Source organism: Megascapheus bottae, chromosome 23 (genome assembly GCF_031878675.1).
Source record: "Megascapheus bottae isolate mThoBot1 chromosome 23, mThoBot2.hap1, whole genome shotgun sequence".
Classification (NCBI taxonomy): Eukaryota; Metazoa; Chordata; class Mammalia; order Rodentia; family Geomyidae; genus Megascapheus; species Megascapheus bottae.
This window is the reverse complement of record NC_143531.1, coordinates 22,834,574-22,859,579: the sequence shown is the minus strand read 5'-3', so window position 1 is coordinate 22,859,579 and position 25,006 is coordinate 22,834,574. Positions and strand designations below refer to the sequence as shown.

Sequence of the window (25,006 nt, the reverse complement as noted above, 5' to 3'; positions counted from 1 at the left end):
CTGGGCCGTGTTCTGTGGAGCTATTGTGCAGGGCCATGTCACTTCCCCTCTGGTTGGGTGGGCATGTGGCCCAGCCTCCACCCACATGCTGGGCTTTGCTGAATGGGGGAGGCAATCCCTGCTGAGAGAGCAACCTCAGGAGAAGCCCTAGCCCCACCCAGCCCCGCAGGGTGGACGTTAATCTTCCTGTTTTTGTTTGCTAAGTGGAACTGAAGTGTGATGCTTCCTCCAGGGGCAGTGTAGGGTGTCTTGGTTGATCTACAGAAAGACATTTGGCATACTTTGGGAATAAGAGGCTCTTCTAGGAGTGCCGTGTCTTTGTATTCTTGCACTTCAGAAGGACATTTCTCTCTTATCTCCAAAGCCCCTGCTGTCTCCCAGCAACTCCTAAATGTGGTATTTCCCAAAAGTCACAAATGGAGACAGAACCGGTCCCATTTCAAGGAAGAGTAATGTGAAGCAGGAAACCTTGTAATATCTGGAGGCAATGCATGGGACCAGCAGCTTCAGTTCCTGTGTGGCAACCAATACCAGCCACCCCCCCCATTTCAACTGGGTCGGCGCCTGTCTTTGACTTTTCCCCTTCTAATTGGTTTGCAGTTTTAAGCGTAATTAGAGGAAACAGGCGAATGCTGAATACATTTCACTCAGTAGATCTTTGTGAAAGCCCCTGACATTTTTGTGGGGTCTTTCTTTCGTGAAGGATTACTTACGTTAATTTTTGTGGTAAGATCTGGAAGCAATAGAAGGATTCTCATTTTTAAGGGTGTAAGAACTTTGTTTTAAGAGGTTGCAAAGAAGGGGCCAACCTACTGCAGGCTGTGGTGACTTGGGTTCTGGTTGCTCCTGGCATTCTGCAGGGCAATGGCTAGAGCATGCCTAGTTACCACACCAGCAGCTCAGGTTCTGCTTTCCCTCTCCCTCTGTCTTCTCAATGGTTCACAAAGCAATGGTCTGGGGACATGGGACACAGCATCCACTGCTGGTCCCCTGTGGAAGTCCTGCTAAGAGGGAGATATTTGGCCAGAGAAAATTGTTCTGTTTGCTGGGTGTGGTGGCTCACACCTGCAATCCTAGCTGCTCAGGAGGCTGAGGTCGGAGGATCAGCCCAGGCACAAAAGGACCTGAGACTCTGATCTCCAATTCACCTCCAGAAGACAGGAAGGGGGGCTGGGCTCAGGGTGGGGGGTAGCCTGGAGCTGAAGAGCTCAGGGACAGCGCCCAAGCTGAGTTCAATACCCACGACCCACAAAAAAAGAAAGGAAGAATTGTTCTGCTTCCATCACAGTCTGACTCTTCATCTCCTCCACTCCACTCCTCCTCTCTCTCCTCTATGTATCAAGAGCTATAACCACAGCTTGGCATTTGACATCTATGAATAACTTTTATCCCTGTGTAGAAACTATTAATGAAAAAGATATTTACAACAATCCAATTACAAATTCCATTTTATTCACATTTTACTGTCAAACTAAATTATTCCATCTACATCTTTATAGTTAGAAAATACCTGAAAGTGTAAGGGGGTGAAAAAAAAGAGAGCCCCCTCTCAGGCAAGCTGCACAGGAAATAGAATATCAGTTTCAACTCATCACAACATAGAAAGAATTTATGGAGTACAGACTTGTCTTGGATAGTTTCACAGAATTCTCATAGGTTTTCATACAGCAATCTACTAGAAAAAGTAGAATTATACAACACCAAAATAAGTTTCTTGGTACAAATTGCTAATCAAAAGGAAGGTGGAGAGAGGTGAGTGAAAGAGGATGGGCGTGGTCTGAGCCAGCACTGGGCCATGGGGAAGAGGATGGGCGTGGTCTGGTCCTTGCATTTCCTTTGAAAGGAAAACATAGGCAAGCCCAAGGGTGTTCCCTGCATCAGCTCCTCACTGCATCAGCTCCTCCCGCTGTGCCTCGAGGAAGACAGATCCTCACAGGATCTCTAACGGGGGAGGGACGGCAACTGCTTCACACGCGCCATCACCGAGATCCTTTAAGTCTACCACGAAGGAAAGTCAAATTGTCTCCCCCAAACCATAATTTTCTAGGTCTAAAAACATGCTTGAAGAATAACAACATAGAAAGTATCCATTGAGATGTATTTCAATTACATGTGCCATAATTTAAACATTACTATTAAGACCCCAGAAATTTCAGCAGAGAAGAAGCACAATTGTTTGGGAAACCAGGACCCGAAGGACTCCATGAAGCCCCTCCAGCGGCGCGTTCCCAGTCCCCACCGCTAAATCCAGGGGCTCCTCAAGATTACTGTGTGGGAATATGGTTCCGTAATATAGCTAGAATAAATGGGCTTCTTCCCCCACCGTACATTTCCATAATTGGTAAAAATAGACTTCTCATTCTGACTAAAAATATAGATTTTTTTTTAAACTACAGAACCCAGCAGCCAGTTTTCTGCTTTGCTATTTATTCCCCTCCCCCTGACCCCAAAGTCAAGCAAAGTCTACAAAAATAGCAATTAACTTGAAAAAATAGGTTGCTTCATCCAGCAAATTTTAAGTTACATTCAGTGGTGGTATAGCTGTTTCTCCAAGGACAACACTCGGTCCTCAAATCCGCAGCTGGGCAGCCACAGCTCGTCAGCGCCGCTGTCAGTAGCGGGTTTGATATTCGTGATGCCATCGGTTGAAGTCGTTGTAAAACAGAACGATGCTTCCTGAAGCCATGCCTGCAATAATGCACCTGGGGGAAGCAGAGCAGTGGGGCTCAGAGGTGTACTTCTTAGGAATGTGTTCCGCACCCACAAAGTCATAATCTCCCCCCCTCCCCCGCCCTCTTCCCCCTGTAGGAGGGACTGAACTCGGGGCCTTAAGCTTGCTAAGCAAATGCTCTACTACTAAAGCCCCACCCCTAGTCCTTTTGCTTGAACCCATTTTTCAGGTAGAGTCTCATGCTTTGCCAAGGCCAACCTTAAACAACAAGCCTCCTACAACTACCACCTGAGCACCTGGGATTCATGTAGATGGGGGGAAGGGGAGAATCCCTGTCTAATAAGAGGGTGTCTGCGGAGACAATGGAGGTGGTGATGGTTAGACAACTTGGTGAACACAATACCACGAAGTTAAACACTGAAAAGGGGGTTGAGTATATGCTGCCATGGTAACTGACTCAAATAAATACATTAAGGGCAAGTTGCCAGATAGCAATGATCCCCAAATGTGGCATATGGGGTTGGAGGGCTTCCCCATGTGCCGCCAAGGGACATTTCTCAATGAGTCCCCAGGGCGCAGACAGGGTCCCCTCATATCACATGGTTACAGCTCTTAAAATTGTGTTAATTGGCGGGAGCATAGCCTAGTGGTAGAGTGCTCACCTAGCATTCACGAAGCCCTGAGTTCGATTCCTCAGTACCACATACACAGAAAAAGACAGAAGTGGTGCTTGGCTCAAGGGCCTTGGGCAAAACGTGTCCAGGGACAGTGCCCAGGCCCTGAGTTCAAGCTCCAGGACTGGTACACACATACAAAAATTGTGTTTATCCAGAAAGGTGCTTTGAGAAAAGCAACAGGAAAGGCCTCAGGCTGATGGAATGGGAGCACTGGCAGCTTAAGTCCTGCCTGTCCCCTGGGAACTGCAGCCAGTCAAGGCTGGCTTTGGAGATCAAGGCTGCACTGGTTTCCAGAACTGCGCCCCCCTCGCCCCTCAGCAAACTGCTTCACTCCTGCCGCCATCAGCTCGCCATGCTCCCAGCTACCTCTGGTCGTAGGACAGGGTCATGGCCCGGATCCCAGCGTCACAGCCAGGGTAGGTGAAGAGCTGCTTGAAGTCGGACACCTGCCACACCATCACCACGCCGTTGTCGCCTCCTGTGAGCAGGTACTGCCCGTCCCGACTCAGCTGCATGGCCTGTGGGACACAACAAGCTGGCTGAGCTGTGGGCCAGGACGGAGCCCTAGGGCGAGGGGCTGCAGCGACCTCAGGGGGACATGCTCTCCTCCAACTATGTTCACCTTTTTAATGGGGGAAACCCCGCGTTTGTCACGACACAGGAACACTGCATGATTCCAAACCTGAACGTACATAAGGAACCCGGCCTTGCCAGAGTCTATAGCTACTTTCACAGGTTCTGCAAGACAGAACACAGAGCCCCTCAGACCTAGCCTGGGTGCTGTGGGTCCTTAAAATAGTGTGCATGCCCATTCCACTTCCACAGCCACTGGTGCCACTGGGGTCCTCACAGGCCCTGCCCTGCCTGTGACTAGGCTCTACTCGATGACGAAAGCTAACTTCTGAAAATCACCGTGCTCTGTCTTGCCTTTCCCCTTTGACACGTTCATTTAAAAGAAGAAACAAAATAAATAGCTAAGGGCTGTTTACTTCTCAGTCACTTCCCACAACTGCCAACTTTTCAGGCTTAAATACAGCTTATTCTTAAAAACACAAAATAGTACCAAAGAAATAAGAGGTCAATGTTTGGAAAACAAGTTTCCATAAGATGTGCTTTGTATGTCTTATTCACTGTTTTTCGGTATGAAGACAAATCAGTATTTTTCCCCTGTCTCTCACTATGGTGAGCTCTCGGAGCTGTCTGGGAGCTGTGGTGAAGGCCAGGACAAATAATTATTTGCTACAATTATAACACTGAGCTGATGAAAATCCATTAACCTTACGGTTATGGTTCACTTGAATTTCATACTTGGAGCTTTTTATTGGATAAGTGCTATATTAAAATAGAAATTAAAACCATTAATCTTTGATCCTTTGTTCTAGTAAAGTATCTCTAATCCTACTTCCTTCTGGAATGATATAAGAGCGGCACCTTTAGGACTATACATTTAAATGAGCCAGGTGTCCCCCGAGGTGAAAAAATATTTCCTCAGACGCTGGTGCCTGGTGGCTCATGTCTGTAACCCTAGCTACTCAGAGAACTGAGATCTGAGGATAATGATGGTGAGTCAGCCAAGCAGGAAACGTCTAAGAGAGTCTTATCTCTAACCACAAAACGCTGGAAATGGAACTACTATGGCTCGGGATGCACAGTACTAGCCTAGAGCAAAAGCTCAAGGATAGTGCCCAAGTCCCGAGTTCAAGCTGCAGGACTTGCAAAAGAAAAATTTCCCCGCTCTTTTTCAAGAGGAACCAGTCAAATTCCGTGAGAATCAAGGTACCATCTGGAGAATTACACTGTCTTCTACTAAAATAACATTGTGTGGCCTTAATTCTAATCCTGCTCCCGGGATCCAGGTCAGGCGGGGTCAGGAGAGACCCAGGAAGTGGGAGGTCACCCTCTGAACCTTGTGTTCGAAAACATGGGGCCGGTGAGCCCTCAAGACCACAGTCTGCTGGAAATGGCCACAACCCAAAACACAGCCCAGGAAAAGAAAATGAACGAGTCCCTATGAGTAGAATGGCACTTACCTTTTGTTTACGGTGAAAGAACGTCCCTATTCTGGCGGGACTGCCCGCCCCAATTTAAGTTATGAAGACATCTGACCATGTCTGTGCAACGCACTACGATACTGACTAAGAAGGCCTCAGGACAAGCTCGGCATCTATGATGAGGACTGGTGGGGAGCTTTGCTGGCACAGAGGCTGCCTACCTGCCTGGAGTGTTCTGGGCACTTGAAAGGCATTTCATTTGGGGTCTGGGCCCTGCTGAGCGGTGGACAGCCGCCCTTTCCTTCCTTATGGGAGGCTGAGGCTGCAAGATGGAGCTGGAGATGGCTCAAGGGCACCTCCAGTTCCCCACAAGGCCTCTGGAGTGGGGACAGGAGAGCTCCCCCCAGGCCAGCTTGCTTTAATCACACCATTGCCACTCGCACGTTAGCATGATAAAGTACACAAGGGCTGCCGAAATGCAGTAGGTTGTTCAGGCATAAAGTCCAGGGGGAAATATTAAAGAGGGGCGCATGATAGCTGCAGGGCAGAGCAGCCTGTGTTGTGAACGGGCGGCCCTGCCACCACGGGCACTTCCCAGGGCCCCCAGTCGCACTGAGCTGCAGCACAAACAGCTATGGACGGCCAGGGATTTCAAATTATTTTACAGATTTATTAGTATAGCTGACAATATAATCGCAACTCAAAGTGACAGATTATCAACATTATTACTGCAAAGAAAAGAGGAAAGGAAAATCCTCTGATGTGTACTTGGCTTAAATGAAGTATTATGGGAAAGAAGGGAGAAATAAAAATAGAATGTGTGTGTGTGTGTCTGTGTCGCCCTCCTGCAGAGGCCGCTGGGAGCAAGGCAGGGGAGACAGGAAGGAGGGGTCGCTGAGCAGTCAATCCCAGCATGCAGCACAGCAAGGAACTTGGATTTGACCTTGGATTTGCTCCCTTTTCCTCCTCACCCTGGTGCTGGAAAAAAGGGACTCCTAGACAAGACACTCTTGTACCATCTGTGTAATGATGATTCATCACAGGACAAGCAGCGGGTATGATAATCAATGCCAGCCCAGAGCTGCCCCCAGTGGGCAGAGGCACCTCCGACTTAACCTCTTTGTGCCCCCACACCAGGTCCCTGTGTGGAAGGTTAATGTATCTCCCTCCCCGTGGCTCCCAAGAGAATATCCTGGCTCTCCTCTAACTGTGGCTGTGTGGCGTTGCTGGTATGGCCTGCTCTCCCCAGCAGGCCCTAGAACCTCCAGCTTCCACCATGCCACTGCAAAGAAAAGCCAATGATGTCATCTAATTAAAACAACCAAGCTCAAATTACTCCTCAATTTTGATATGCATTACAGAATAGTGGGCAGGAATGTTTCTTAACAACAACAAATCCTCTTGCTTCCACAGAAGCCACCAGATTGGCTTCACTACCTCCCAGGAAGCCCCCAGGTCCCCAGGACTAGCTGAGTGCAGCCTGCTTGCAGTGTGCCGCGTGGCACATGGGAGCTGCACCAGAAAGAGTGCTGGCGCCACGAACCTCAGCTCTCCCCACTTGGCCCTCGGAGAACACAGAAATGGACACACACCCTGATGTGATCGTCCGTTTCCAGGGTGGCCTGGAGTTTCCCGTTCACACTGAAGGTGCAGAGGCAGCCGTTTTCATAGAAGACCACGCAGTGGCCCTCTCTCGAGGCCTGGATGAGCTTTGGTTTCAGGCAGTGTCCCGGGCCCTCCAGCGTCCTTAGCAGGTCTCCATTCATGGAGTGTATGAGACAGGGTCCTTCTGAAACGACACGAGGAACAAGAGGCAAGATGAATCCCGCACCGGCCTAGCGTGAGGGAGGCCCTGGGTTTATCCTCTGCACTACGAAAACCCACAAAAACACAGAGGAATGCAGTCTGAACCCTGGATGTGAACCACACACAGATGGAGAAAGCCTGTATCCGTGCCCACGTCAGCTCTTTAGTACAACCTCCTCTCCATGTGACCACCAGGCGCAGAGAGACAAGCCGAGCCCTGGCCTGTGGGTCACATTCCCTCAAAACACAGGAAGTTCCTTGGCAAAGCTCAGGTGGGACAAACTGGAGAAGTGTGGAAAGGAATGGACACAGCAGGAGAGGGGTCAGCTGCTGTGGCTGGCCGGGGGCCATCTTCCCTTCTGCCTCTCACGATGCGGAAGGGAGGGCCTGGCTGTCCTAGCCTTCTAGCCCATCCTGCGGTGACCGAGGACCGCGTTCTAGTGCTTCACTAGTGACTTTACTTCCCTCATGTCCCCACAGCAAGCAGCGGCTTCTACCCCTCCCCAGGAGACCCCAGGCTGAGAAGCCTGTGGAAAACAGGGCTGCTGCACTCATGCTTTCCTGTTTCTACAGCATACTATGCACAAACCACAACAGGAGGTCACAAAATCAAAGAGAAGGCTTGGGGTTGGACAGGAGGGCTAAAGAGAGAGGGAGGGAGGGAGGGAGGGAGAGGGAGAGAGGGAGGGAGAGGGAGAGAGGGAGAGAGGGAGAGAGGGAGAGAGGGAGAGAGGGAGAGAGGGAGAGAGGGAGAGAGGGAGAGAGGGAGAGAGGGAGAGAGGGAGAGAGGGAGAGAGGGAGGGAGAGAGAGAGAGAGAGAGAGAGAGAGAGAGAGAGAGAGAGAGAGCGCGCGCGCGCGCGCGCGTGTCAGTCCATTCTCATGCTCCCCACAGTGCCCCCTGCAGCCCTCTGCCGGGCTGGCAGGGGTTAGGATTTGGGGTGTTCTCCAAAGCATGAATCAGCAGGCTGCCTCTGTCTCTACCTTGCTCCACACACAGGGACTTCAGCTATCACCCCTTCAATAATGCCGGCCCCCAACACCCTGACACACTGCAAACTCTTCTGTCCATAGCCACGCTGTGTACACCGCACACTGCATCCGCCCAGGTCTGTTGGCATTGGTCACCAGGTATGCCATGGTGGGTTCCCATCCAGGCAGAAAGTCCCGCCATGTGGCTGTACTGTCTCCTGTCCCCAGGGAGGATCAGGCGACACTTTACAAGAAAGGGTAACAAAGATGAAGCTTCATCCCAGCAAAGCAAAGTGGTTAGGCTGAAGTGGAATGCAAGTGGAATATAAATGGTGGAAGGATAGCTGCCTGTGGCTGTGGTAGCCCAACTGGAGACATGCAGTCAGAAACCAGTGATGGGAACCCACCCGCAACGATGGGCAAAGTAGTTGTAACCAAACCAGTAATGTTTCAGAAGAACTGACAGATTAATTATCTGATTTGGATCACCTAGAGTCTGAGAACCCATTTAACTCACAATGCGTTAAAATCCAGTAGTGAGAGAATACTTGCTATCAGTATTTCATTGCTTTGGCCAAATTTGTAAGTGCAGTGCTTTAAATATTTAATATGCCTTATTAGTTAGACTAAACTACAGCTAAGGTAACTCAAATACGCTATCCTTTCCTAGCAGATAAGCCTAAATGACATGAGATTGTTGTACTCTCAGAGCAGAGACAGATGTGGACATGCTATTACAATGGGGCGGGGCACAGAACTGGAAACAAAGCTGTTGCCAGTCAATCTTGATGGGATGCTGGAGCTTTTAGGGAACACTGAGCTGCTCTGGCCAGCATGAAGCTGTTCTAAGGACTTCCCACTTCATTCACAGAGCCTCCCTGGCTTCTTCTGTGCTTGAGACTAGGAAGACAAGACAGACAGTTGTCAGGATTCCCATTCAGGTGGGATGAAAGCCAGCCCAGTCAGAGGACAACAAAGATGAACCCCAAACACATAAAGATGCTCCCGACTCACGGTGCTTCCCACTCAATGGGTTTTTGTTTAAAACATCACCACTTCTTTAGGGCAGCATGTGAAGAACACTCTGTGTAAGCACTGCACTCCTAAAATGTGGAACCTCATATGTAATTCTATTTCATTGTAGCTAATCTACATTTAAGTAACTCCATGTGGCCAATGGCTACCGTAACAGGCCAAAGCACCAGAGGAAAAGAACCAACTTCATCTCTGGTCATTTGCCAACACCGGCACCGGTTTTACCTTGAGAGCCACTTAACACCAGGCCCAGCTCAGCACAGACAGCCGCACAAGTTATCTCATAGTCGTGGCCTGTCAGAATGGCCCGGGGAGTGGTGGTCTCACCTTCAGGAGAAAACAAACAGAAAGGAAAAAATGAAGACAAAGTAACAACCTTTCCATCCCCATCATACCTGCTGCACCTTTCATGTGTAGTTTGAGAATGACTTAGTCCTAGGCTAGTGCCAGATCTGACTGATATGGGGGTGCGCATGCGTTCCAACATCAAGGTTAGAAGTTCAGGATTAAAGATGAGCTAAAACGCTAAGTGCTTCTAACACTTCCTAAATATAAGAGCCAGTGTCTTGGGCTGGAGGTGTGACCCAAATGGTAGAGTGCCAGCCCAGAGTTCAAGGTCTACTTTCAACAAAAATAAAAATGATGAATTATTCTGCAGATCCTGGTGACTTGCTTCTGTAAGCCCTACCTACTTCAGAAGGGTAGGATATGAAGAAGTTCAAAGCCAGAGGAAAACTACAGCTTGACCCATGCCAAGCCACAGGGATAAAATGGTTCCATGTTCAGCCTGAGGAATACTATTCCAAGATTACAGTGGTCTGCTTTGCATGGTGTATACTGACAAACACACAGAGCCTTTATAAATTGGCTTAAAGAGCCACTCTTAGATTCCCTGAATGGTTCTACAGCACATTTATTACTGATGCTATGTGATCCAGAGGGGCAAAACGGACTAAAATGTAGGTGGATGATATTAGCTGCCACCCTCACCCCAGACTACGTGACCATCTCTAGAGTGGCCATCCACCCCCCACCCCAAGGAGACCTCTCCTGGCTCCAGTGTTCACATGGGTCACAACAAATGCCACACCCCCGCTGTCCACTCAGTGTGGCAGATTGCCTAGGGACAGACAGTGAGACCAAAGCAGCACATTCAAAGGCTAGGGGAGAAGTGAACAAGGGGCCCAGTTTCATTGGATTGCAAGTTTAAAGATGTCTTTGGAAAAGCATACCCACTTTTAATTAGATTGTTTATTTGACATTTTCTAAGCAAAAAAAAAAAAAAAATCCTAGAGTGACTTTTTTCCTCCTCAGTTCACAAACATGAAACAACATTTTGAAGGAAAGAAATCAATAATATAAGACAATCTGAACTACTTTCTGCTGAAAGTAAAAATTGAGCCATGAAATTGAGAAATACATACGTTAACAAAAGTTACAAAAGAAAAAAGTTAACAAAACCCCAACCCGGCGGAGTCATGGTTTCTCCCTTTCCCATGAAATCTTAAATTCCACAAAAAAATACCATACAATGTTATTCTTGAAATTACTGTCAGATTATATCTGCTGGCCAACTTTTTTTCTTCAACTATTAAAATCATTATGATCTAAGGAATACATTTTTGACGTGATTGTTCCTTTGTTTTCATAAGTAATCATTTTCTGAAAGGCAAGATTTGTTGTTTTTACGTGAATTGTCTTTCTATTTCCAATGAACGTGGAGGGGTGATGGCAAATGAAAGCAAACCACTGGAAGCCAAGGTAAACAAAGGCCAGATGGATCATGACCACCAAGTGGACACTGGCATATGAGCACTCTCATGTTTTGTTTTCTAGATTTCAGCACAGTTTCTCAGGAACACAGTGAAAGAAGGGAAACGATTGAGATTAAGTGCATTTCTTCTTTTAATGTAAAAGAGTTGAAATACCCAAGAGTCTGAGAACCATGCAGGCAAGGTTTGGAAAGCTACGTGATTAGCCACAGAAGTTGGGTTAAGATGTAAGCAATGTCTTTTGCGAAACTCATTAAGATTTTTTATTAGTAGGCTTTACTTACAACGTAATAGTTTCCTAGAATCTAAACAGCACCATTTTTCACTCCACAAATCAGAAGACACACGTCTCCTTTTCCTGGTGCCTGATCATTAAATAAGAAACTGTGGAACATTAGGCTTCGCTTCAGAGTTTGGCAAAGCATTTCCTAATCCAGGAAGTGGGTCAGACATCAGGAAACAGGACTGAGGGAAAGAGATAGATGGAGGGATGGACAGATGGATAGATGAATACAGACAGATGGGAGGGAGAGACAACAAATTACAAACATAAGTAGGCCTGATCATTAAGCTCTTGTCAGTGACTGGTTTCACAAATGCTCACTGGTCAAAAGACAGTGCATCTCACCAACCCCGGCCTGCATGGAAGGTACTCTGATGGCTTCTGAAAACCCATACCGGACAAAACAGGAAATAATTTCCTTAAAGAAAAACTGCTCTGAGTCTGGCTTCCAGGTTGACCTCAGATCCCTTTCTATCTGCTGTACAGGTCAAGCAATGTTCGCATTTTTTGAAAGGATATTCAAAAAAGAACAGGAATTTCCCTCAGTCTCAATAAACCAAGAATGGTTTGTGGCCACCAGTATAAAGTTCTATGGTTTGGGATTTTGATGAAGCAAGTACAAGCTACTTACACTACATAGGAACCACCTAGAATGAAATTAAGGGGTGATGGGGTCCTGGGAATAGAATGCAAGCTTGCTCTATAGCAACAAATCTTCCAGTGTCCCTGTAGTGACAGCACTACATGTCAGCCTGGAACATGGCAGAGCCCATGTGACATCGTAGAGAAAGGCAAGAGGCAGCCCACTCACACTAGGTGTGAAAACCCAGTTGCAGAACCGTAACTGGCTCTGGCCACAGCTCTGCTCACCCTCCTCCTGCAGCGGATGCCCAAGGGAGACTTTCAGACCATCAGATGATTCTGGCCTTGCTGTACTTTTCAAAGACTCCAAAGCTATCACCAGTGTCTCACTAGAGTCTAAACCAAATACAAGCAAAAAAAAAAAAAAAAAAAAAAAAAAGGTCTTTGGGAAAATACCAGTTTTATTCTGATTTTTTAAAGAAAGAACAAGGAAAACAAGCTTGCAACCATCAATGGAAACAGCTAGTACCTCTGCTTTCTGAGACAGTAGACTTTGCCAAAGGCTAAGTCCCAGAGCAGAACAGATTCCCTAAAGAACCTTTTAAAGTCTGATTGTTTGAAAAATTGTCATGGCTTTCAATAATGTGGAGAGAAAAATTTATCTTGCTGCTAGGTTAAGAAGCTACACTTCAAACTTCTTAAAGAAAAAAAAAGAGAGAGAGAGAAAAAGGACAGGCTTCCAGAAGTTCTTTGAAAATCTTGAGCAGTAACTTCAAAGGAAAGGGGTCTTTGTCCAGAGAACAGGTTTATGGCTACTGATGCAAATCCAGCCCAAGAGCTGAAAGGGAGACTCAGCGCATCTTTATGGAAGGCCTTCGAGGAAGATGAACAAGTCAAACGAGATTAAAGGCAGTCCAAAGCCTTCCATGAATGCCAGGACACACCAACTCTTACAGATGTGCTTTTCTCAGTACATAATGCTGGATATGTCAGTATTAACTTAGACTCTTACAACACCTCACATGCATTTAAGCAATACAGAGCTCCCACACTACCCTTTTAGCACTTAATACTGAACTGAGTCTTAAAAATATTAGCTGAATTATTTTGAACACCATTACACAGAATAGCAATTTTTTTTAAATCAAATGTGTTTCTTTGCCATTCTCAGAGCATTAAATAGGTTTTTCTACCAAATGGACTCTGAGCCACTTAAATTTCTATACCTAGAAGTAGAAAAAAGGAAACAGTAATTCCTTTAATATCCTGCTCATAAATATTCAATGAGGAAAGTATTTCTTAAGGTCTATCATCATTAAGGCAAGCAGGATTAAGAGTCCAGGCAAAAATGTACCAGACATGTATTTCTGGAAAAGTTTTTTTAGTACTTTTCAAGAAATTTCTTGATATATTGTGCAGCATCTCTTCATCTTAAGAAAACAAAGTCATTTTAAAATGTACTGCAAAGTTATGATTAGAAACTTAAATATCTTGTTATAAGTTGAGGGAATCTCTATAATTCATTGACTACTTCAGTAATGTCTATTACAAAATGAAAGTTCAACATTTTTCTATTCTTAGTCCTATACAAATGAAATATAATTTCCAATAAATACTTGCTTTTTTCAGTGCCTCCTAGTTTATAAGTGATCACCGATTCCTCCACTCTTTCATTCACATCATAACATATTGATAGAATAGTATTATATGGAAAATAAGGCCAAGAAGAAATATTGTTTAAAATTTTTTAAGATTTCAACATTCCCTCTAATGTTTAAAAATTTGCCAATCTGAAGACCAGTTGTTATTACAATTTTGAGATACGGCATTTTATTTGCAATATCTTCATTTGAAATAGGCATTGGTGGTTGGGGTGCAGCTAAGAGGTACAGCCTTTTCTTTGTAAGGCTCCAGGTTCATTCCCCAGCATGGCAAAACAATAAATACTAAAAAGAAGAAATCGAATGGTATTTGGATCAAATATTAACAATCTTCCTATTATCCTGGAAATGATAAACATCTCTAATTATAAAGGTCAAAAATACTGAAGTCCAACCATAACTGCTTTGCAGCAAAATCAATACTTAACACTAATTAATAAAGGCTATAAGCAAAAACTGATTGGATTCTCCATAGAAGTGCAGTCTAGTACTATTAAAAAAAAAGTAAAACAAACTATGAAGCTCAACTTTGTTAAAATGATTTCCGAGAAATAATTTTGTTAAAAGTTATACATGCTAAAAAGTGCTAAGAACATAATGAAGTTCTTAATTACAAATTAAAAACATCAAAGCATTTTGATACTATACAAGAGGTGTCAGTCATTTCCTAAAGATGGACGTTTCTATTTTGCATGTGACTTTTGTTCTCTGTTAGTTACCGTGGAGTACTACAAAGAGCTCGTGTGAAAACTGAGCACTTAGCTTTCTCATGTGGCTCGCCATAATGGTAAATCAAGAAAGGAAATGGCTTTGCTGAAGAGGAAATGGGACTAGCCATTAAATGTTCCTTAAACCTTTCCAATAGCTTCCTAATTTTTCATTGGGAATTACACTACATTTTAATTAAGCTAAAAGAAACTATTTGAAATTTGTTCTCTTCCCCGGCCCCCTCACTCCACACAGTCCTTTTGGTGAAAATATGTTAATGCCATTAAACATACAGACCAGATGACATGCCATAGCTACATTTATGGTGGGAAAAGCACCAGAGAGAAAACTGAGGTAGGCCTCCTCTTGAAAATATTATTGATGCAAGACAAAAATATGGCGTAAAAATCCACTATAATTTTTTGGTTTACAACATTTCTCCTCCTTATTAAATTAGAATTATCCTTTAAAATTACATTAAAAATAAGTTTGTATGTATAATATTTTAAAAACACAAAATTCTTGGGGTTAGGGTTACATAACACAGTGAAGTAATGATTTCGCATGAACAAAACCCTCGATTCCATTCATAGCATGTGTGCGTTCTCTCTCTTCCTCTCTCTCTCTCTCTCTCTCTCTCTCTCTCTCTCTCTCTCTCTCTCTCTCTCTCTCTCTCTCTCTCTCTCTCCTGTCATGACATACTGTGTTATAAAAGAACTCACTTCAACGAAAGTATTTTCTTATGTCCTTTGCAAATACTGAGTGCTGTGGTGATAGGAATCTATCAAGTTAGTCTTTGCTGCTGATCTGATTAAGTCCAATACAGTTTAGTGGTTAGGAAAGGGACCTCAGCAGCTGGGGGTTGTAGCTTAGAGGTACAAGTTCAAGCTTACTGTGCACAAAGCCTTGGGTTCTGTCCCCAACACTTTAATAAAAAAAAAAAAATGGCAGGTGGGCCTCTGTCCTAAGCATCTTAGTTTGAACCCAGACTCTATGACCTGCCAGCTAGGTAAGCACACTTGGGTACATTCTAGTAAGATGATCCAGGACATTTAGGCCTCAGGTGATAGGAAAGCCTCTCTTTTTTTTTTTTTAAGTTGGTCATGGGGCTTGAATTCTGGGCCTGGGTGCTGTCCCTGAATTCTACAGCTCAAGGCTAGTGCTCTACCTTTTAAGCCACAGTACCACTTCCAGTTTTCTGGTAGTTAATTGGAGATAAGAGTCTCTGGGACTTTTCATGCCCAAGCTGGCTTTGAACTGTGAACCTCAGATCTCAGCCTCCTGAGCTAGAAAGCTAGGATTATAGGCGTAGGAAAGCCTATTTCTAATCTCTGTGGCTCATCCACTGAACAAAGGGTAATAGCAGCAGGTAATCCACAGGACTTCTATGGGGACTGTGTTACTGTTAGTGCTTGAGGGGATCGGTAAGTGTCAAGCACAGATTAAATGCTATCTATAGCTGGAGTGATCCTAGTTACTCAGGAGGCAGATGAGAGCTGTGGTTGAAGGCCAGCTTAAGAAAACTGCTGTCTAAATCCCCATCTCAATCAGTAAGTAATCGAGCAAGCCTATCACCCCAGCTACACGGGAAGCACAGGAAAGAGGAGAGGGGCCTGAGCCAAGTTGTGAGACCCTCTTACCAGAATAACCTGCAGTAAACAGGCTGGCATATGGCTCCAGTCACAAAGTGACTTCTAGCAAGTGTGAGACCTGCAGTTCAAATCCCAGTACTGCTGCATTTCTTTGGATTTTTGATGAAAGTACAATTTCTGAATAAACTCTGCCTAAATGCCAGAGATGACTCTTAGTATTTTTGTTTCTTGTCAAGGAGAATATATATATATATATTTATATAACCATATATGTATCTTGATTTCTAAAAATTATACTTTGATCTCTCCCCTTGTGCCTCATCTTGGGCTTTCCAACTTTCTCTGACATACAGCAATTTGGTGCACCTCTCATTTTAAAATTTGTCTCTCTCATTGTCAAAGTAAAATATGTCCATTATAAGAATCATATAATTTAGAAAATTATAAATAAGAAAAATGAAAATATCCTACAGCTGTCTATGAGTATCTACAACCTAAATATCATGAACTCCCACAGATGGAGGTGAAAGTAGGTTCAAAATTACTGATGTATAATATTAAGTACGAGTTTTTATGAATATCATTAAATATTACATTTTGAACCTATTTATCCTAACTACTGGAATCACATGAAATTCCTTGTAAAATGCCTTAACATTGTTAAGATTCTTTTGTTACAAGGTAACAGAGGATTTTTTTTTTATCATTAGCTATTAAAAACACATTCACCTTTCACTCCAAGGAAATAAAGCAATCTCTTAAATGTCGTCTACAAGAATTAAAGCTAAAAAGCTCAAATGGTAGGTAACCTTATGTCACAAACAAAAGAATTCTAAGAAATTCATTCCTACCTAAAAAAACACTGAAAAGTGAAAACCTGAAGTTGGCCAAACCTATTTGAATTTAAACACAAAAGTTACTTTACAAAAATGGGCAAGTAAAAAAGATTCACAATGATACATACTAAAATATGTAATGGTAGTATTTTTAAAAAGAGACTAAAATCAGCCTGCAATCTCAGGAAGATTGTGCATGTAGGGCCAGCTCCTACACGATTAGCAAGGCTATGTCTGAAAAAACAAAACATAAGGTCTTGGGGTTATGGGGATGGCTCAAGTGTTATAGCACTTATTTGCCCAAGGACATGGGTTCAAATCACAGTACTGCAAAACTAATAAATGTACTAATGTACTAATAATAAATGTACTTTTAAATTTTGCTACTAATACTTTTAAAGTTTTGCTCTATAATTTCATATAAATGGGCACAATGCATGAAAGCTGAAGTAGCAGAAAAATGGTGTGACTGGGACCTTATAAATTAGATAATTCTATATAGAAATAGTTGTATTTTCATAAAATTTTGGGACTATCTACAGTACACTGTGAGGCATATATGCAGAAACTTATCAATCTATTTAAAGAAATGAGTTTTGGAAAATGGTAAAATTGTTCTAGTATGTGACTCCAAGGGCCTCAGCTCAATTCATTTCTAGAAGTTTTACAGTACAATCACAGATATGGAACAGACTGTATACACACATACACACACGTATGCACCAACACGCCATTCCCAGGCTTCCAACAGCACACAAATCCTACTTTCAGATTGAGGAGGAGGAGGAGGGACACGAGACTCAACAGTTTCAGGGAATTAAGTAAATTCCTTCTCAAGTAAAAGAGGATGTAGGTATAAAATTTTCTTTGAAGACAACAACATTTTGTTTTTCTTTGAGAGCTAAGACTGTGAAAGTAAAATCCCTATGGGAACACCAGGTATTTGGTAATTTTCTTCAGTATGGAGTATAGATATTAAGATACTTGGTTTCTGTTTGAGAGCATAAATCATCAGTTGTGTGCTCATATTTAAAAAGCTAAAGCCTACCAGCTGAACGGCATAGTCATTTTTCTCTGCAACCAAACAAGGTAAATAAATGTGATATATTGGCATATCACCCCACCACTGTGCATATGGTGCACATTAAGGTTGTATTCATTTGCCATATGAATACAATTCCTTTTTTTTTTTTTTACCACATCTACTATTAGTTACAAGCAGTAAATGCAGAGTTGTTTTGCTGGCACTCGAGGGCCTGCATTGCATCATGGAGCAGCAGGCACCCCGGACCTTCTGGAGAGTTTCAGAGACATACTTTTAATGTCACCTGAACTGAACACTGCCAACAGGCTGCTCCAAGCCCCCACCATGAATTCCTCAAGGACAAAGAAACACACAAGGGCAGCCTGGGTGCACTGGAGCACCTCAAAGGCAGGGCCAAGGAGAAGCTCTGAATGAGACAGCTGGGAACAAGTCAGGAGTCACAGCACAGGGAGGTCAGTTTTGAGAAAGTGAGTGCATTCAACACTTAGAGAACCTGAGGAACATGAATTTAAAATCTCATCAACAGTTTTCCCCAACTGCAGCTTACTGAAGGTCTTCAGCTGTAAGATAAAGAATTGATCTTATGACAGAATGTGCTGCTTTGTTTTATGAGGTGTATGCGGTACTTTGTTTCTCCCTTAAGATAGTTAATTGTAAATTTCTAAACCTACAATAGGGTAGAGGCAACAGAAGGAATGAAACTTTGTCTTGAAAACTCACATGATTCAACACCTGTTTATGCCTTTCCATTTGTGACCCAGAAGCCAGAGAGCAGCCACAATTAAACACAAAGGTACACCTGTGTTTGCAAGCTCTGCTTTTTTTCAGATGCCCCAATATCAAGTGCCCTAGTCCATCCAGCAGATGGTGCTCTTGGCCCCCTACTAAGAGAGAGGAGGACTGTTTGTATTATAGCCACCTATTTTGGCAAGACAAAGAATAAGGATTTATCAGTAGCTTCAGTAAGACATACTACACTTTATGATAAAAAGAACATAATTCCTAAAGATGGGCAAAAAATACATATGCATAAGCACCTATGCACAGGGCTACCAGTAAATAATTCACACCTGGACATGTTCACAATACCATTTTCCTTACGGACGTGATGAGCGGTCAATGTGTGTATCAGTCGTATTTATAGTCATGTGGCGAGATCATTCTAAATTCATTAAAAAAAAATTTAGAATGCCTTAAAGTTGGAATTCATTTTTAATTATAGCAGGAATGTCTCATTAGGGTGATACTAGTAAAATTAACAACAGTAGGATTTACGGTAATGACTTCCGTGATTGATGAGAGAATAACAAAATGAAGTTTTAGACAGAGGAAAAGCAGGGCAGTTTGGCTTACAGTCCTTTAACAAACAGCTCTGTGGTCTGTTAGTGCTGGCCTTATGGTTAATAAAACCTTCTTTCTAATTAATGGTGCTGAAATATTCTTAAAGAACAGAATCTTGCTATGGAAAAAAAAAAAGGTTGTTTTTTTTCCCTTCAGTAGACGCCATTCCCATAAAGCAGAAAGCTGACATACATTAACATGTCTGATTGCAAAGGTGGGGGGGAATGCCACCTTTCAATCAAATCAAAACCAGAATGCAAGAGTGGAAAACTACTTTAGCGAAATACCACACACACAAATCTATACAAAGCCCTTCCAGTCAGCAACCAGTGCTTCCAAAGCTAATTAACTGGAGTTTAAAAAACAAACTTCCTCTTATACCAAAGCATGCCTCACAAGCATTTTGCTTTTAAAATCCAAGTTTATGATTTATTAACATAAGAACTTTGTGTATTTTTATCTTCTCTAAGTTGTGGTTTAAAGTATTTAACACCAACTGAATACACAGAGTAGCACATTTTCTTTGAGATGTGGAAAAGGGCAGTTTGGACAGAATTATTCTAGAGGAAAAACAAGTATCACAGGTACAGTACTGCAAAAGAGTAGGTACAAAAACAGTGAGCACGAGGGCACAGAGGGTGGCTGTGACGCTTGTATTTCCACTGAGATAGGCTGCTAATTTCATGAAACATCCACAACCAACTAGAATCCTGTCTTAAGCTTCCTCCTCACTGCGAAATCGCATTCCACAGCAGATAACCATCACGGCACAATACAATCAAGTGAAAGATGAAAAACGATCTGCAAGGGGGTAAACAATGTAATCTAGGTAGGTTTCAGAAAACATCGGAGTCTTTTTTTTTTAAGCCCCCTTTTTTTAAGCCCCAAATTATACTTCAAATGGATCTGATTTTGTCTAAAGAGGCATATTAATATTAGATACATGGTAGCTTTAAAGAACATAGCTATAAACTTTCCATATAGCAACGATATCTGAGTTGGAGAAAACAGTGCATGACCCTAGGAAGTAAAATTAGTGTATAATTTTCACAGCTTGAAATTAAAAACAAAAAACAGCCAAGTGAAATCTATAAAATGAAGAAAAGGCAGCATCCTAGGGTTATTTATTTTCCCTTCAAGATAGAAAAAAAGCCTAACATCAAAAATAAAATGTTAGGCTGCACACACTGCAGTGAGCGCGTGGCAAGGTCTCTTCTATGGTCTACAGACACCGGCAGGAAGGCAGAAAAACCGAAGCCGTCATCAGAGGGGCCTCAGTAGTGCACCTCGGAGCCACCAGCCAGCCAGGAGAGGCTCATAAGATGAACCAGCTTGTGAGAATGTTTAAAGCCGTTTACATGCAGTAAAAAATGTCTTGGTATTGCCTGTCATTTGGTTTCAACACACTTGCATGGGGTCTTTTCCCTTCTCTAGTGCAACGTGTATAAATTCTCATAATAAGAAAATGTGCCTGTTTGTCTTTCTCCGGGATTCAACCTTCACCACTAAAGTGAAATTAAATTGGGTCATCAGATGTTGTAAGAAGGCCAGAAAGGGTAAGGTTCGCTTTGAGAAAAGTAATGCAATTTGGTCATGATACATTACAATTTTCTAAAATTTGTACTGTGTTGTTTTAGTTCCACCCCCACCCCACCACTAGTTACTAGGAGGTACTGTTCCCCATACTACAGATGAGAGCACCCACATAGGGATTTACGGAAATCTAACAATTCCACTCCGTGTTTCAAGGCCAGCGAGATGGCGAATGTGCTGATTTATTGGTTCTAAGCACCCCAGCTCCAGATAACACCTTAAGTTACTGTTGTTTTCATTTTACAGACAAGAGAAAACCACAGTGGAGCTGGGAACTCAGGCTTTCCTTTCCCACAAATCTTGTGATTTTCTCACATGTCATTTGTTTTTTTTAAGGACACGTATATAAAATCATACACAGGACATTCTGTAAGGTACTAAGATAAACATATTTTAATGTATACATATTATTTTATAGACATAGATATGTAAATATTTCCTTCTGGAAAGCTAAAAATGTTCTCATTTTAAAACATGTTTTTAAAATGCAACAAATGGTATTCGCATAACAATCACATTCTGTGTGTTGGTTATTACTAACGTGATCAAGTCAAGAAGATAAAAAACTTGAAGGCTAAAGTATGTCTTTGTGTGTTTAGACTGCTATATATTTTAAGACGAGAAAGTTCCTCTTAAGTATTTTGAGATAAATAACAAAATATTATCTATGTTATGCCTGGGTTTGCCAGAGAAATTTTGGCAAATCTTATAACCAAATTTAAATGAACAGAAGAAAGAAATTAAGTCGTCATTCAATCTAGGCCAGAAAGGAAGAAAAACCCAGAATGTAAATGTCTACAATGAAAACAACTAAAGTTACTTTCTAAAATATATGAAAAACAAATTCCTTAAATTGTTTTTTTTTCTTACTGTAACTACATATGAAGCTGGGATGTCTTGTAAAAATATAAAAATTCACTGATCTGACCGTAAACTATATTACCCTTAGTAACAGAAACAAAGTTTTCAGGTTCTAGTCATACAGGGCATTATCTCTGTTTTGATAAAAGTGAAAAATAGATGCTGGAAGTTAACTGAACAAAATTTGTTTACTATCCAGGTGCCAACAGCTCACTAGCTATAATCCTAGCTACTCAGGGGGCTGAGATCTAAAGATAGCAGTTCCAAACCAGCCTGGGCAGGAAAGTAAGTCCCTGAGACTATTATCTCCAATTAACCACCCAAAAGCTAGAACTTAATCTGTGGCTCAAGTAGTAGAGTGCTAGCCTTGAGCAAAAAAGAAAACCAACCCAACAAACCTCAGGGCAGAGCTTATGCCCTATGGTCAAGCCCCAGAACTGGCACCCCTGTTTTATCCCGGCCACTTAGGTGAGACTTGAACTCACAATATTAACGTCACCAGCACTCAGTGAACCGAGCTAGGAGTCATTTTAATAGCTGTGCAGCGACTGCTCCCCACCTCGAGGCAGGCAGAGAGCAGCCCCAAGCTTCAGTGGGTCTGAGCCTTTAAAGTAAGCACCACACTCAGGTGTGCGTCACCATATGACGTCACCATATGATGCCCAGTCAACAGCCACAGGGTGAAACCACACACAGGTGGTACAGCAGGTTAAGCATTTTTACAAAAACAGAATTTGGCAGCTAAGCTTGATAGGTTATTACAAGAAACAGCTCTGAAAAATATTTTGCACTGATTGCTTTTAAAATTAAACTAGCATTGACTAATTTTTTTTTGGTTTATATCTTTTATTTATTTTTAATTGTATTTTATTGTCAGGGTAAGTATACAAGAGTAAGAGTTACATTCATCAGGTAATGGGGTGCAGTACTTCTTGAACATGGATACCCTTTCTCATGTTTTTGTCTCCCTTTCCCACTTCCCAGCCCCTTCCAATCTTGTGTTTCCCCTTCCCTTCCCTATTTCAAATAAACAAATAAATGTATATACAATATACCAGGTAACAAAGTCAGACACAATAACAACATGAGATAAACCATAAGGGGGAAAAAAAGGAAGGAATAACTTTAAACAAAGGTTTATTTCACTTTCCCTCTTGGATCTACTTCTGCATAATTTTGAGAGTTTAAGCATTAGCAAACATACTCAAATGGATTTAAAGATGGCTACACTAACATGCCACGATTTGGGGAGCGCCACCTTATTTAGATAAAGTAACTGGAAACAGCGCATCCCTTCTTTACTCAATCACACCACAACTCACTCTAAATTTAAAATTAACTGTTTAAGAGCAGCTATAAAATGGCCGACCTTACAAAGTAAAAAATCTAAAGCTATTCTTACAGAAACCCTTCACTGTTGTGTCATCATCATTTTAATTAAATTCTCATTTTTCAGGTGGTCCCTTTAATTGTTTTTTTCCGACTTCTTAATGTGTTTTTCTAAAGCCATTTCTTTTCTGCAGCTGTGTGCGATTGGTTTTAATGGTAGCTGCTTCCTTTTTTGCCTTCTGTGAATTACAATTTTAAATGGTTACACATTTTTTGTTTTACTGCCTTCACAGTTTCCTAAGATGGTAAAGGCTGTGGGTGAACATTTTCATTTCCTATCTGAAAAAACCAACAGTCAATTTGAATATTCCATACTGGCCTTTTATGAGTTGTTTTATCTTTTAATATGTAAATGAAAGCATAACTTTATAAATACTGGTAGATTTCTATGAAATTATAAATTTTTCTCTGAAAATATGAATTCAATACACAAGGGACTACGTCATTGCTCTTTCTGCTATATCTTATAGTTCATGCAAAAACATCTCTATTTTATTTGGAGACAGCCATTTCAAATAACAAAGTAGCATTGTTCAATGATGAGAATAGACAGCAACAGGAAAAATGAGACTTCATGTGTAGATTTTAATTATCAGTGCCTACAAAACTTTAACAACAAGGTTGTATAGATCTTCCTTAAGTTGCAATAAAGAATTAGGAACTCTTAATAATTCAGTTTTATTCTCATCTGAATGAAAGAATAACTTCTCTTTCAGAACATTATTATTCTATATCACTTATAAAAGTTCACTTTAAAAAGTAGCTGTGCTTACTTCCTGGGTTATCTCCGATCCCGCTGCTCTTTCCATTCCAGTACCACAGCAGAAGGGTTGCATCACGTGACCCCGAGAGAATGTAGCAATTTCCCCCAATATAAGACTCAGAGCGAGTGAGGCAAGTGACGACATCCCAATGGCCAAACACCACTTGAATCAATTTTCCTAAAAAAACACACACACAAGAAATGTCTAGTGAACAAAAAACTATTAACATAGGAATGCCACATTAACTTAAATTCTGATAACTCACATTTTATACTGTTCAAAATTAATCTGACCTGAGAATTATTCTTTGAATACTAACAATAACAACAAAAAAGCCAACTGAATAATGATGACATTCTGAAAGACATATGTTTAAACTATTTCAACAAATAACATTTGAGGGCCAGAACACCATAACCTTACAAATGGTGAGTATAAATTACAAATGGATCATGTTTACTGGTTAAAGCAGGCCCAAGAGGACTCTTACTGCCTTTAACACTTTCTTGAGTTACTCCATGTGACTAGGAAACACAAGCTAGTTGCCTGTCTATAGTGGTGCTATATAATTCAGATTTCACTAATAACAGCCTCATCTCCGAATTAGTGAGGATTTATTGTATTTATTTTTCATTCTAAAAGTCATTTTTGGAAATAGCATCAGCTTTTTCACATCAGGATTACATAGACTAACTTTTGGTGAAAAGACTGATTTACTGTGCTTGCAATCTGAGTCAAGTCATTGTTTCTTTGTTTTCATTGTGTGAATGATGAAAATTCCTTTGGATTTGATGATGAAATCGGGATGATACAGTTCAGTGGTAATGACTGGAGACAGGGAGAGGAAACCAGTCCACCTACTATGTACCCAGAGCTTCAAACACAGGAAGGTGTCCACAGAAAGGGATTAGTAAACCATTCCTCTGCCTTGCACAATCCCAGTCTTCACCTAACCACAGATTGTGTGCTTATAATTCAAACAAAGCCACCTTAGACATCTGCAGCAACCCCACCACGCTATTTCTATGGTTTCTGGCTAACATTTTCCTTTGAAATACTTACAGAAGTAATATGAGTATCACTGCATGAAAGCTTAAAAGGTAGCATAGCTTTAAAAAAAAACACAGTATGCAAAGTAATAAAACTATAATCCAAATATGAAAGAAATTTAAAAATAAACCATTATGTGTCCCACAAGCTTCTGTGTACTTGGAATATGATAAATTATTAAAAGCTTAAGGTCTCAATTAAGTGTTGGCATATAAGTATAGTCAGCTTTTCAAGATAATAAATATAACAAAGTATTTGCATAATAAATTTTAAGTTACTGATTCTAATAAACTCAAAGCTCATTATAAAAACTGGAAACAAACTACTAACATTTTATCTACGCTAGTCAAATACAGGTTTTTACTCATGAGTGTCACTG

The 25,006-nt window shown here is 41.9% G+C and overlaps 1 protein-coding gene across 1 annotated transcript in view; it reads right to left on the bottom strand.

Annotated features, from left to right (window-relative positions):
* Positions 1–1,430: 1,430 nt before the first annotated feature.
* Lrba (LPS responsive beige-like anchor protein) overlaps positions 1,431–25,006 on the bottom strand; it is a 400,347-nt gene continuing 376,771 nt past the window's right edge. The window contains exons 53-57 of the mRNA XM_090356865.1: positions 23,587–23,754; positions 9,376–9,477; positions 6,932–7,128; positions 3,715–3,866; positions 1,431–2,702 (exon numbers count right to left, since the gene is read on the bottom strand). Of these exons, the coding sequence (XP_090212991.1) occupies positions 2,612–2,702; positions 3,715–3,866; positions 6,932–7,128; positions 9,376–9,477; positions 23,587–23,754 (710 nt within the window). The 3' untranslated portion in view covers positions 1,431–2,611. The remainder of the gene's footprint in view (positions 2,703–3,714; positions 3,867–6,931; positions 7,129–9,375; positions 9,478–23,586; positions 23,755–25,006) is intronic.